The sequence below is a fragment of the Pezoporus flaviventris genome, unplaced genomic scaffold (assembly GCF_033815535.1).
Source record: "Pezoporus flaviventris isolate CSIRO_AGI_PZ_B2104156 unplaced genomic scaffold, CSIRO_AGI_Pfla_v1 ptg000031l, whole genome shotgun sequence".
Classification (NCBI taxonomy): Eukaryota; Metazoa; Chordata; class Aves; order Psittaciformes; family Psittacidae; genus Pezoporus; species Pezoporus flaviventris.
In genome coordinates, this window is record NW_026892579.1 from 27,734,125 (window position 1) to 27,748,473 (window position 14,349).

At 38.3% G+C, this 14,349-nt stretch overlaps 1 protein-coding gene across 1 annotated transcript in view; it reads left to right on the top strand.

Annotated features, from left to right (window-relative positions):
* The window catches only part of EYS (eyes shut homolog), an 828,128-nt gene that overhangs the window by 325,513 nt on the left and 488,266 nt on the right, over positions 1 to 14,349 (top strand). The window contains exon 22 of the mRNA XM_061460547.1: positions 3,305 to 3,564. Coding sequence (XP_061316531.1) covers positions 3,305 to 3,564 — 260 coding nt within the window. The remainder of the gene's footprint in view (positions 1 to 3,304; positions 3,565 to 14,349) is intronic.

The window sequence follows — 14,349 nt, forward strand, 5'->3', positions numbered from 1 at the left end:
AGATAAACTTCTGTGTTTCAGTGATCTCCATCTGACCTAATGCTCCCTGTGGCCACATAGAATAGTTTTGATAACTTGAAGGCAGTTATGAAATTCATTAGGGAAAAGAAAGGAATAGAATGTGTTTTATGTTTACTCTTTTGCACCTCAGTTACACCTGTAACAGTTAGAACACTTAAGAACCAAACCCCATTCTTCTAATATGCAGTGAAAGGCTCTCCATATAATGAGCTTTCCAAGCTACAGATGGAGCATAGACAAAGCACCACATGGTTTACTTTTAGTAATTTCTTCAGAACTTCATAAATATATTCAAGAAAAAAATAAGCATCCTTAAAACAATTAACACCTAAAATACTCGTTCTGCTCTATTGGAACAGACTATTCTACTATGTCCAGTGTCGGTGATTCAGAAATCCTTAATTTATAATAGAGGCTCATACTGTTATAGGCTTACTAAAAAGAAAACGAAACAAAGTGCTGAGTAGTGTATCCACTCTTACTCAGTGTTGTTCAGTGGTATTGCTTCTAGATACCGAATTGATACTACCAAGTAGCAAAAGCAGACATGTTTGTTGTGCATAAACACAGAGAAACAAACATATTTGTTTGTAACCATATTTCCAAAAATGTGATTTGGGGTGCTGTAACTGGTAAATGACTCCTGAAAAGTGATTTTTGTCATAGTTTCTTTAAGAATCCTGAATGCCTTTTGGTAGTTAAAACTATTTTTCTGTCCATGAAAAACATACAGTAACATAATTTTTGACTCCTTATTGCTAAAATACTCAGGACTTCCAAATGATAAAGTTTCTTTGTAATACTGCTTTCAAACAGAACATTAGAAAGTCCAGAGAAAACACTGTGTTTTTAAGTGAACCAAGTGTGGCAAGTCCCAGAGGGACCTTGACACACTTGTAAGGTCGGCTAATGCCAGCCTTATGAAGTTTAACAATGCCAAGCGCAAGGTCCTACACCTGGGTCAGAGCAACCCCAGGCACAGCTACAGGTTGGGCAGAGAGGAGATTCAGAGCAGCCCTGTGGAGAAGGACCTGGGGGTGTTGGTTGATGAGAAAATGAACATGACCCGGCAGTGTGCGCTCGCAGCCCAGAAAGCCAACCGTATACTGGGCTGCATCAAAAGGAGCGTGACCAGCAGGTCAAAGGAGGTGATCCTGCCCCTCTACTCTGCTCTCATGAGACCTCACCTGGAGTATTGTGTGCAGTTCTGGTGTCCTCAACATAAAAAGGACATGGAACTGTTGGGACAAGTCCAGAGAAGGTCCATGAGGATGATCAGGGGACTGGAGCACCTCCTGTATGAAGACAGGCTGAGAAAGTTGGGGCTGTTCAGCCTGGAGAAGAGAAGGCTGTGTGGAGACCTCCTAGAAGCCTTCCAGTACCGGAAGGGGGCCTATAAAAGGATGCTGGGGAGGAACTCTTCATTAGGGACTGTAGTGATAGGACAAGGGGTAACGGGTTAAAACTTAAACAGGGGAAGTTTAGATTGGATATAAGGAGGAAATTCTTTCCTGTTAGGGTGGTGAGGCACTGGAATGGGTTGCCCAGGGAGGCTGTGAATGCTCCATCCCTGGCAGTGTTCAAGGCCAGGTTGGACAGAGCCTTGGGTGACATAGTTTAGTGTGAGGTGTCCCTGCCCATGGCAGGGAGGGTGGAACTAGATGGTCTTAAGGTCCTTTCCAACCCTAACTGTTCTATGATTCTATGATTGTATAAGTAATAAGCATGCCTTACAGAGCTATCTGATTGATTCTCCACTGAATGACCTGTGTATTATTTAAGAACAATTCCTTTTATCAAATTAAAACTATGAAGCATTATTTGAATGGTTTAATGCCTAAAATCAGTATCAATCAAAACAGACAAGAGCTGGTGTAATCAATCTTTTGTATTATCTGTTGTCCTGGAAAATAGTTGCAAATGTCTGTTGAAATTCATTCTGTCTTCAAAGAAAGTAACAGGCACATACATCTTTTAAAGCACATAGAACCTTCTTTTACTGCAGCTACACTCTGCAAACATTGAAAACATTACCAAATTGTTACCTTTGAATTTTTAGAATCTTATAATCATATTAATGTTCTAAATAAAATCAGATACTGTCATGGTTTAAACCCAGTCAGGCAGCTCACTCACTCACTCCCCACCTTCTTTCTCTCCTCCTACTCCTGGGCAGATGGAGAGGAGAATCAAAAAGAATGCAACTCCTACGGGTTGAGATAAGAACAGTTTAGTAACTAAGGTATAACACAAATCACTACTGCTACCACCAATTATAATAATGATAAGGGAAATAACAAGGGAAGAGAATACAACACCTCACCACCCACTGACTGATAACTCTCCCCAGCCCACCAGACTGAGCACCAACCGATACCTCGTCCAGCCCCGCAGTCCTAGCCCTTCCAGGTAACGCCCAATTCCATCCTGGGCATGATGTGCTGTGGTATGGAATACCTCTTTGGTCAGTTTGGGTCAGGTGACCTGTCTCTGCTTTCTCCCGGCTTCCCCTCCTCCCTGGCAGAGCATGAAGCTCACAAAGTCCTTGGCCAGATCAAAACATCATTGTTATCAGCTCTGTTCCCAGGCAGAAAGTCAAAACACAGTGCTGCACCAGCTACTAAGAATCAGAAAAATGACTGCTACTGCTGAACCCAGGACAGATATCTATCTAATTCATGGAGATAAGATTCTTTGTAATCAGATATGATGTAGATTTTGGTCCAAGTTTTCTTCTGTGTTGTCAGTAACAGGTATTCACAAAAGCATATGAATAAGAAGAAGGACATAATGAAAAGGGGATTCTTTTATCATTTATAGTGCCTTTGACCTCCTACATTCTTTCTTAAAAGTGTACTGAATGATACCTGGTTCATTTAATCCCAAACACTGAAGTACTTAGTAGTTTTACACATGAGAAGATGCCTTTCCAATACTAAAGCTTAAGGGAATTTGCATTCCACATTTGATAATTTGTGGTGGCGTTTCATCTTACAGAAGATTCACAGATGATTCTGTCAGCATTAACTAAACTAGGTGGTTCTCCAAGTGGATAAAACCTGTGATTTAGAATAAGTAATTTTACTTTTGCACCAGTAAATTATGGAAGAACCTGGATGTGACTTTTATTCACGGTGCAGTCTAGAAAAAGCTATGCACAGAAAAAGAATATTGTTTGTTTGTTTTTTTTTCTTATTTTTTAATAGTTCAATTAGCTCCAAGTACTTTAAGTTGCTGATTTCCATTTTGCCACCATGTCATCTCTTTTTTTTTTTCTTTTCAGGTGCACATGTACAACAGGATGGACAGGGCCAGACTGCAGCGAAGATATAAATGAATGTGATTCTGAACCATGCTTGAATGGAGCCACCTGTTATGAATCTGTTAAGCAGGGTCAGTTTGTATGCATTTGTCCTCCATTTTATACTGGTAACTTCTGCCATCAGCGCTTCAGTCCCTGTGAGCTGCCTTACAATCCATGCATAAACAATTCAACCTGCTTGGCACAAGCCAATGGAAATCCAGTGTGCATTTGCAAAACAGGTAAGAGCTGGTGTAGTTACTCTTTTCAGTTGTCTGTTGTTCTGCAGAAAAATTGCAATGATTTGAATTTAATGCTGTCTTTAGGGAAAGAGACCATGTATTACCTATCAAAGCAAATCAAACCTTCATTAATTGCAGCAGGCTTATCAGTTATGGTAAAAGACTTAAGATAGATGTCAGTTTGCCTACTATCAATTTCTCATATTACAGTACTTATTAAATCTATGTCTGTTTAGATACCAGCATTCAGAATTATTATGTCTGTGTAAATTGTTACAACATATAGACATGCCTCTAGCCAGCAGACCTGACATACAAAATTGACAGAATAGAAAGGCAGAAATAGACAAAATATATGCAAATTCTCAAGAGTAAAAAAAATTATACATGTTGGAAATGGTTCCTTTTCCTGCTGAGCTGTCAGGAATGCCTGGCATATCAAGGGAGTAATCTTCTGCCTAATGGGCAGAGCGGATTGCTCTCCGTATGCACAACAAGCTAAGTCACAACAGGTACTGACAGATTTCCTGGGCCATGGCTTAAAAGACATGATCTCTCCCTAGATGTACAAGAACTGTGCATAGTTCATATATACAAGTTCTTTTCCATCAAGCAAGAGTTTAATTGTGCAGAACATCACTATGCAATTCTGCAAAGGATTTGAAGAATACACTAACAAATGAAAACTGCAGTGAAAATGTAAGAAGTGAAAGTACAATTACTGAATCTGCAATTTAGGCAGAATTTTGAAGTCCTCACTTTTATATCTATAAATGGTAGGGGTGTCCTGGGGACGAAGGACAGTAAATATGTTAACTGTGTTAACTGCAGTATTATACCACAATAGTATTACTTTTTGTTTACTGAGCTTCAAAGATACAGAGATAATACATACAAGTCAGTAATGCTTATAGCTCAGGTTTTTTACTATTACGGTAAAGGTTACCACAAGTTGCTGAGTTAAAAAAATGGTCTCTGGGGAGGTATGCACGTTGCTTAATGAAGCCACTTGGAGAAAAGCTGCTTTTTAAAAACACCTAATACAATATAGTGATTTTGAAACATTTTACAGAAATGATCTGTAGAGAGACATGTACTTAAGTCTTTTCTCAACATTCTTATGAAAAGTCTTCTTTTCAAAACATTTTTGTGCACAGTATCAAGAATCCAAAAAACTTGCAGTCAAGATTCTCAGAGAAATTTAGTGGAATCTTCAAGTATTCTTGAAGCTTGCAGCTAGGAATCTTCAGGCAACTAGCAGGCGAGTTATGTGAACCAGTAACATGCACTGCTAACAAATCTTGTAAAGTGGAAAATACTTCAGTATTGCAAAGGTGTAAAAGGCATAATTCATGAAATGAGTTAATCATTCATGCTAGGAAAAATAGAGCCACTTATTCAGGACTCTTCTCAAAAAAAGGAGAGGCAGTAAAATACAGAAATTTAATTGAAAGCGATTTATTGAAATTATTTCTACAGTTGTCTTTTTTTTCTTTCATTCTCCTATTTTTATCTGCCATGTGCCTCCCTTTTTCTCCCAGTAAACCTGCCACAATTACAGATCTGATTACAAACAGCAGTCACACTGACAGAGATAGATTACTCCAAGATACCAGACTTGGTAACAAATGGCATGTGGTTAAATAACTTGCCAGTAGTTACCAGTCCAGTTATTAGAAGGTATGGGTCTGATTTAGCAAGAGTCACAAAAAGTAGCTGTGCTTACCATATTCGAAAGATTATCTTTACAAAACCATATGTGAGGTGGGTAAAATAGGGCCACAAATCATACTACTGACTGTGGTACATATTTAGAAGAAAAAGAGAATATCCACTGACTACAGGGAGCTGGGATTGGAATGCCATACTAGGGCAGAGAGGACAAAAACTGATGGAGTACAAATTGGGCACAATCAAACTTCTTGTAAGATGCTAGCCTAGGACAGAATTATTACGGAAAATTGATAGGGAGCTCATGAAGTCATGATTAGTAGTAGTATAAAGAAAAGATACACATCTTTGTTTTTCTGTGTATGTTAGGGAGTTACAGTTGTGTGGTTTTGCATTGAAGATTTTTAAAATCCAATAAATAGTATAAATGTAAAACTTCCTTTTGAGGTGTCTACCCTAGCTGTAAAAGTTTGCTTCCTTCAAGGAGACAGATTATAACATTCGTAATGCAAAACTTGGCTGTCATATGGTAGACTATGGAGCAGTGTTAAACTGTAAGTTTAAGTTAGGTTGTCCACACAATTAGGTTGTGATCTCTACAATTGTATGCTGGTATATTCATGGTTGCAAGAATGTTGTAGGGGAGCCTATTATTGCAAAAATTCAGGAATCACTGCAGTAGAGCACATTTGCCAAGAGGTTTACAGAAAATATCTGTTCTCATCTACTTTGCCAGTGACTGATAAGCAAGGGTTTGATCAAGGCAATAGGAAGGAGATGTCTTTTATGCCGTTATGCATATACCCAGCACTGAATCCTGCTATTAGTTTCTCCTGAAATGCTGCATAAAAAATTCAAATGAAACAAAAGAGGAAAAGACAACTTAGGGCAAATAGTAGAAAATTTTATGGCTTAATTTATCAACAAGTTTTTCTGTTCTTGAATAATTCAATTCTTGAAATTAATAATAGAAATGAAAATTTAGTGTGACAGAAGAGAAGGTTAGGAAACGTGAGCAAAGCTATAGTATACGAATCATGTTTAAATAGTTGGAGATGAGCATGAGCAACTAACTGTTCATAAATTCCCTGGGAGATCTATAGGCAAAAGATCAGAAGAGCAATTCAACTGCACACATAAGAGAACTAGAGGGTTAATTAAAGTAGTGGATGGACACTAGACTGTGATGTTCTACATAATTCCAAGCACAAAAGTGTTAGTTTCATAAAGGCAACCAAAAAAGAAGACAGGACAGTTTGGTAAAAATAGTGCAGCTTTCTTAGAACAGTTGTTTTCCAAGAAAGAACACATTACTGAAAAAGATATATTCAAAATGAAGGAAAACTCTTGCAAATGCAGAGTGCGTGCTCTGAGTTCAGCAGTAGAAGTCATTTTTCTCCTTCTTAGTAACTGGTGCAGTGCTGTGTTTTTGACTTTCAGCCTGGGAACAGCACTGATAACACCAATGTTTTTAGTTGTTGCTAAGTAGTGTTAGTCTGACCAAGGACTTTGTGAGTCTCATGCTCTGCCAGGGAGGAGGGGAAGCCAGGAGGAAGCAGGGACAGGACACCTGACCCAAACTAGCCAAAGAAGTATTCTGTACCACAGCATGTCATGCCCAGTATGTAAACTGGGGCAGTTACCCGGAAGGGCTAGATCGCTGCTGGTGTTGGGCTGGGTATCGGTTGGCAGGTGGTGAGTGGTTGTATTCTCTTCCCTTGTTATTTCCCTTATCATTATTATTATTGGTGGCAGCAGTAGTGGTTTGTGTCACACCTTAGTTACTGGACTGTTCTTTTCTTGACCCATGGGAGTTACATAATTTTGATTCTCCTTCCCATCCCTCCTTGAGCGGGGGGGAGGAAAGAAAGGGGGAGTAAGTGAGCAGCTGCATGGTTCTGGATTGCCGGCTGGGCTTAAACCATGACAGTGCAAGATCAGATCTCTGGCTAAGAATGTTGAACAGCAGGCCTACAAAATGATGAAATGGGAGACATAAGGATAGACCTGAGGGAATTCATTTCACCCAAAAGCAGAGGTACAAAGTCAAGTAGTTTGTGCTAAATGTTTATGTCACTCTGCTGACTCTATAGGCAGCTTAGGAAAATTTGTTCAAATTTGTAATCTTTTTTGTGCTCATTTTGTCTTTAAAGTTATAAAGCTAGTAAGTGAGAAGATGAAAAACGTACTTATGCAAGAGGAATTGCGTGGGTCATGATATTACAACCACCAGTTTTAGGGTGTAGAGAGTAATTTCTCTACATGTCATGTTCCAGGGAAAGATTACAATGAGATCTAAGGCAAATACCATGCTGTCTCTAAGAAGAAACAATAGCTAGAGTTTGCACTAGAATTAGCCACCTTTTTTTTTTTTTTTTTTTAGCCTCCTAAATACTCTTTCTAAAAGAAAGACTTTATGGCTCCTTTCTTGATGCATCAGGGTAATTTCTGAAATCTTTGTTTTAAACAGCTCTTTTCAGGACATTCTCACCCCATTTATTGGGTTACTGTCAGTAATTCTTTCCTGTGACAACTTTTTTAAAGCCCTTTTTCCCAGCATGCTAATGATAATTTTTTTTTTTGGTCTATAGCATTTTACAGCTGGAAGTTTGAAATGAGATATAATATTTTTCAGCCCATGTCTCAAATAAGATTAACTGAAAGTTATCATAATGTACAAATTTAATAATATCAAGCAGAACTAGTAAGTAGATGCTAAAGAACAGAATTTTGACATTGTCAGATTTCTGAGACAGAGCCATTTTCTTTCAGAAATATATGCAAATAATTCACAAAGGGAAACAATATTTTTACCGTATTTAGCATTTCATGCACCTTTGGTTTTGGTATGTGCACTTACCTGTGTTACACTGAATAACCTGAATACTTATACTAATGTTTATGGAGCTATTGTGATATCCCTGCTGCTTGTAAACATCGGTTGATAAATGGAGATAAATACAATCAATTATACTGTGATGATGAAAACAATAGAGAGCTTATGGAGAAAGAGTCCCATTAGTCCTCTGTGTTACCTGCATAGGTAAATTCTGTGATATTTCTCTGCAGTGCAATAAGGAGATGAAAATGACCATAACTGTAACACCAGATATGTATCTTCTATGTTCCGTGTATTCCTGCACTTCACAGCTAACTTAAGTCCCAGAGTTGAGTTTCCAGGAGTAGCCACTTCCTCTATTTCAGAGAAACAGAAAGAACAATAAGATCTGTCCCATCTTAAGTAACAGCATTTAATGCTCCACCCATTGACAGCAACACTACTACACAGTATTGGAATTTCTGTAAACTAAAATGAATGTATCATTCTTCCTGCATGTAAATTACAAACAAATTTAAGCATACTGTCACAACCTCTAGTGTTAATGTTGAGTATGAGAAAACTAGGGCTTGAGACTAGAGAAGCTGCTTTTGTTGCTTTCGCCATGGAACACAGGTGGTTTTAGACTTCATATTATTAAAGACCCTTTCATGCTTCCTGAATGGTTAAAAAAATGCAGAAATAAAATTAAGCACAAAGAATCGCAATGATTTTTAATTGTTTTTCATCTCTGTTAATATCTGAAAGTCTTGAAATTACTCTCCATTAGTATGAAAACTGTTAACATTTCTGAAATACATTTAATTTCCTCAAAAAATGCTATCCATTTTCCTTAAAATGAAAAAAATGTTTAAATGAAGGACTGTGACCCTATGTCTTTTTTTTTTTTAATGAGATTTTTTTGCATCTTCAGTTTCTCTAATGTGACAGGAAAAATAGTGTAAAATATGTTTAACAAAACACATTGGTTGGTTTGTCAGACTTCACAATGACATTTGTCTAGCCTTTATACTGGCCACCCAAAAGAAAAAACAAAACGCCACTTGTTTCCTGGATTCAATTGTTGGAAATTAGGAGTGAATATCTAATGGAAATCAGTATTCACGGTGACCATGTGTGCCATTTGCTGTTCCCCATTGGTCACATGCATTTTTTTACTTAGAAGTTCAGAATGGCTTGCAGTGAGTTCAGAAAACTTTAATTTTTTTTACATAAAAACACTAAGGTTATAAACAGCACTTTTAAGATGTCACTCAGGTTTGACATCTGGAAAAGTGTACAGCTGGAGAGCTATATCAAATAATTTGCATTTGTTGTTGATTTAAAGTTTTGTTCTTAAGTTTGATGGGCAGTAGCAAAGGCAGCAAGTAGTTGCATTTAAATGTGCATATTATTTTCCTACACATAGTACTAAATATTGCTACAGTAACAATACATTACAGCACCATACATATTTTGAAGCTTTCCAACAATTAACGATTTTGCAAACTAGTTCACGTAAAATTAAAATGACTGTGTTTTATAATTCAAATAAAGTAATTGTAATCAAAGTATAAACTATGGATAAAGCTTTGTTGACTGCATTAAGTGAATGCTGTTTTACATACTGCAGATTTCTTTGCAACTCAAAAATGTTTGTTTCAGTAATATATCTGACATATTAAACATTTTAAGTCAGTTTCCTCCCATTGTCTTTTTATCTTTCCTCTTGTAATACATGAAATAATTTGGAAACATGTCTACATGATTATAAAAATTGCATCCTTACATTAATTTTAGTTTAAACATCTCAGAAGATCACAACTATGTGTGGCAGCAGTTGTAGCTCATACAAAATAACCTAAAGTATTACCCTTTAAACTGTGCTTAAATATCATGTAAAATGCAAGAATAACATAAGCCCATGCATGTTAGACCCATGATGTTACTCATAGCTTCAACAAGTGCTATATAAATAAACTACCAAGGTAATTCTTTCCTTAAACCAGTTCCACTTAAGTATGAGCATTTTAAGTGTTCTTTTGGATCTTAGTGATCTTTGAATTTAAGTGATCATTTGGATCAGAGCACTTTCGAAAGTGCTGCGGTGGGTGTCTGTTCAAGTGTATCCATAAAATAAATATGAATATTTTTATGCAAACACTGCAGTATACATTTTGAGGTTTGACCTCTCCAGTTTGTATGAATGATGTGCGTAGTGTTACACTCCTTTATTTTAGTCATTTACTCTGGGAATATGTATCAGGTATGAATTCAAATATGCTTAATAGCATAAACTTTTATTAAAACATCCTTTGTACAAGCTTCATAAATTATAAATATGCTACTGCAGAGACATACAGAAAGTATGAATGAAGTTAATACTGCTGATCTTTTTCAGGTCCTTTTAAGCAGATCTGAGGGTTTGTGATTAACCGTTACAGTTGAAAGAAGGAGGTTTTGTCTAAATCTGCATTAAAAATTGCACAAAGGGCTAAGAAAAACTTAGAAAATTAACTATATGAGTTCAAAACTGTTCATTCTGGATCAAATAATCATTGAAATAGTTCTATATAATTTTCAACAGTGTATGTCATTAAGAAAAAAAAGACTTTTTTATATAAAGAACTAAGCTAATTTATGTCAGTTAAAACCCCACAATATTCAATAGTAAATTGAACTCATAGATTACTTATTTCATAATGTGATAGGTAAACAGTAAAATTCATGATGAAAATGGTCTTTTTCACTATTTGTAGGAAGACTAGATAAAGTAGCATGCCTGCTACATGTTTGTTTATTTTAACTGGCTGGATGGCCGCATACAAAGAGTTGTGGTCAATGGCTCAATGTCCAGCTGGAGACCAGTAACAAGTGGCGTCCCTCAGGGACTGGTGTTGGGACCGGTCTTGTTTAACATCTTTGTCGCTGACATGGACAGTGGGATTGAGTGCACCCTCAGCAAGTTTGCCGATGGCACCAAGCTGTGTGGTTCAGTTGATACGCTGGAGGGAAGGAATGCCATCCAGAGGGACCTCAACAAGCTTGTGAGGTGGGCTGATGCCAACCTCATGAAGTTTAACCATGCCAAGTGCAAGGTCCTACGCCTGGGTCAGAGCAATCCCAGGCACAGCTACAGGTTGGGCAGAGAAGAGATTCAGAGCAGCCCTGCGGAGAACGACTTGGGGGTGTTGGTTGATGAGAAAATGAACATGAGCTGGCAGTGTGCGCTTGCAGCCCAGAAAGCCAACCGTATCCTGGGCTGCATCAAAAGGAGCATGACCAGCAGGGAGAAGGAGGGCATCCTGCCCCTCTACTCTGCTCTTGTGAGACCTCACCTGGAGTATTGTGTGCAGTTCTGGTGTCCTCAACATAAAAAGGACATGGAACTGTTGAAACAAGTCCAGAGAAGGGCGACGAGGATGATCAGGGGACTGGAGCACCTCCCATATCAAGACAGGCTGAGGAAGTTGGGTCTGTTCAGCCTGGAGAAGAGAAGGCTGCATGGAGACCTCCTAACAGCCTTCCAGTATCTGAAGGGGGCCTATAGGGATGCTGAAGAGGGACTCTTCATTAGAGACTGTAGTGACAGGACAAGGGGTAACGGGTTAAAACTTAAACAGGGAAAGTTTAGGTTGGATATAAGGAGGAAATTCATTCCTGTTAGGGTGGTGAGGCACTGGAATAGGTTGCCCAGTGAGGTTGTGAATGCTCCATCCCTGGCAGCGTTCAAGACCAGGTTGGACGAGGCCTTGGGTGATATGATTTAGCATAAGGTGTCCCTGCCCCTGGCAGGGTGGTTGGAACTAGATGATCTTAAGGTCCTTTCCAACCCTAACAATTCTATGATTCTATGATTCTATGTCTTTTAAAGGTAGCTATATTTTGCAATGGGCTGAAAAAAATGTGTACTACTGCAATCAAAAATGTGTCTAAATAATGCTCTATGTATTAATTTCAGTACTATTTACTTCAAAAAGATGATAAAACTTCCATAGCCAAGTGGGGATGGCAGGCAGAAGCAGAATGATGAATGCTCACATTTTCCTTTTTGTGTATTTTAATCTGACAACTATGGTGGGCTTTTTAATGAGAGGTGCTTGCTCAAATGTTGTATATAGTACCACAAAAAAAAAAAAAAGAATCTATTCCATACAAGTTTGTTGGCAATTTTTTTGTTTTACTTTCTTAGCTTCACACCCTTTACTGATCACCTTGTCAAACTAAAATCTGCCTTTATACCTTGGGGTCATTTATATTACATAGGTTTACTTTCTCTTTCAGCGTACTACTTTTCACTGAAGTCGCATTTCCCCTTCCCATTGACATAGATTTCTACTCTGTAACAGAACTTAGTTTCAGCAATACCAAACATTACCAAAAATGAGAAATTACAGATGAGGCAGGTGGCCACAAATGGTGGCTACAAATGGTAGTTGTGGCTTCCCACATTCACTATGTCCTCCAGTTTCTTAATCAAACCAGAGTTATAGAAACATGTTACTACTTTTTTGATCTTATTCAGTGGCACCGGGAAGGCATGTGTCAAAAGAAGAACTTCTGATTATCTTGTGCGTGTGTGCATGTCTACTCGATGTGAGCAGGTCTAGTACTGAACATTGAACAAGCTTGACACAGCCAAAGTTATAGTCCATTTACTTTTCTTTTTTCCTTAATTAAACTTCAGGCAAATATAGATGAAGGCTCAAGCTGCAGTATAATGATGCAGCTTATACATGCTACAGATAAGAAAAATGTTTGGATCTTTAATTCTGGCTCCAGCCCATGTGCATAAAATAAACTAAATATAACAATGTTGCCTGTGTTGAGGGAGCTACTACAAGCAGTACCCTGGGTCAGAGAGTTTTTGTCCCCTATTATGGAAATTCTTTTACAAAATGTTTGTGAAATGTCATTCAAACAGGAAATAAATAAGGGCATCATTTCACACTCATATTTCTGAAAAAAAAAAAAAAACCAACAAAAAACCTCCCCCCCCCAAAAAAATGCCCAAACCAATAAAACAAAACATAACAAAAAACACCAAAATCCCAAAAACCCCAGAATAATATCACAAGAATATAAATGACTATAATTGAAGGGTTAGTTTGAGATACATTCTAAGCTTTGTTTTCCAGCTTCATAGCAGTCAAACTTTGCTTTGAAAACTTCAGCAAACACAGCAAACTCATTTCAGTCAGGTCTAGACACAAAACTTCTTGCACAGAAAATTCCTGGTAAGACGAAAACACCAACTGCTTTGATGTGGGTTGATGTTTAGATCATACACTGGAGTGTCAGCAGAGATTTCTCTCCACAGCTTTCCCCACAACTCTGAACAAGCTGCTTAATTTTTCCAGTAATGATTTTCTGTAATGTGATGAGTTGACCCTGGGTGGATGCCAGGTGCCCACCAAAGCTGCTCTGTCACTCCCCTCCTCAGCTGGGAAAGGAAGAGAAAATGTAAGGAAAGGTTTATGGGTTGAGATAAGGACAGGAAGAAATCCTTCACCAATTACCGTCATGGGTTTCTCTCTCTATGGGGCCACAGGTCCTGCCAGGAGCCTGCTCCAGTGCAGGCTTCCTGCGGGGTCACAGCCTCCTTTGGGCAAACCCCTGCTTCGGCATGGTGTCCTCCACAGGCTGCAGGTGGATATCTGCAACTCTTCTGTAAACCTTCAGGGGCTGCAGGGCCACAGCCTGCCTCAACATGATCTGCACTATGGGCTGCAGGAGAATGTCTGTCTAGTGCCTGTAGCACCTCCTGCCCTTCTTCACTGACCTTGATGTCTGCAGGGCTCTTTAACTCCTCTTTCCATCTGCAGTTGCTCCTGCACAGTAACTTCTTCCCCATCTTAACTATTATCCAGAGGTGCTACAGCTGTTGCTGATGGGCTCAGTCTTGACCCACCAGCTGGCTTTGGCTCCATCAGACACAGTGGAAGCTTTTGGCAGCTTATTACAGAAGCTGTAACGCCACCCCCCACTACCATAACCTTGCCACAGAAAGCCAATGCATCTAGAAAAACATAAGCCATATTATTATAAATATGATCATTGATAATTTGACCACTTCCATGAAGTACTTTGGAAACCACAAATACATAATATTACAATAAAAGTCATTACTCTCCTTATTTCAGTATCTAAAAAAATACTGATACCAATTTTTTACATGTTTTAATAGGAAATAAAGTAAAGCCTTTGTCTTATTTATGATAATATACACTGAATTTCAGTGGCTCTTTTTGTAGCTTTTTTAATTTTGATAGCTACATGGTGTTCAAAAGCAGTTT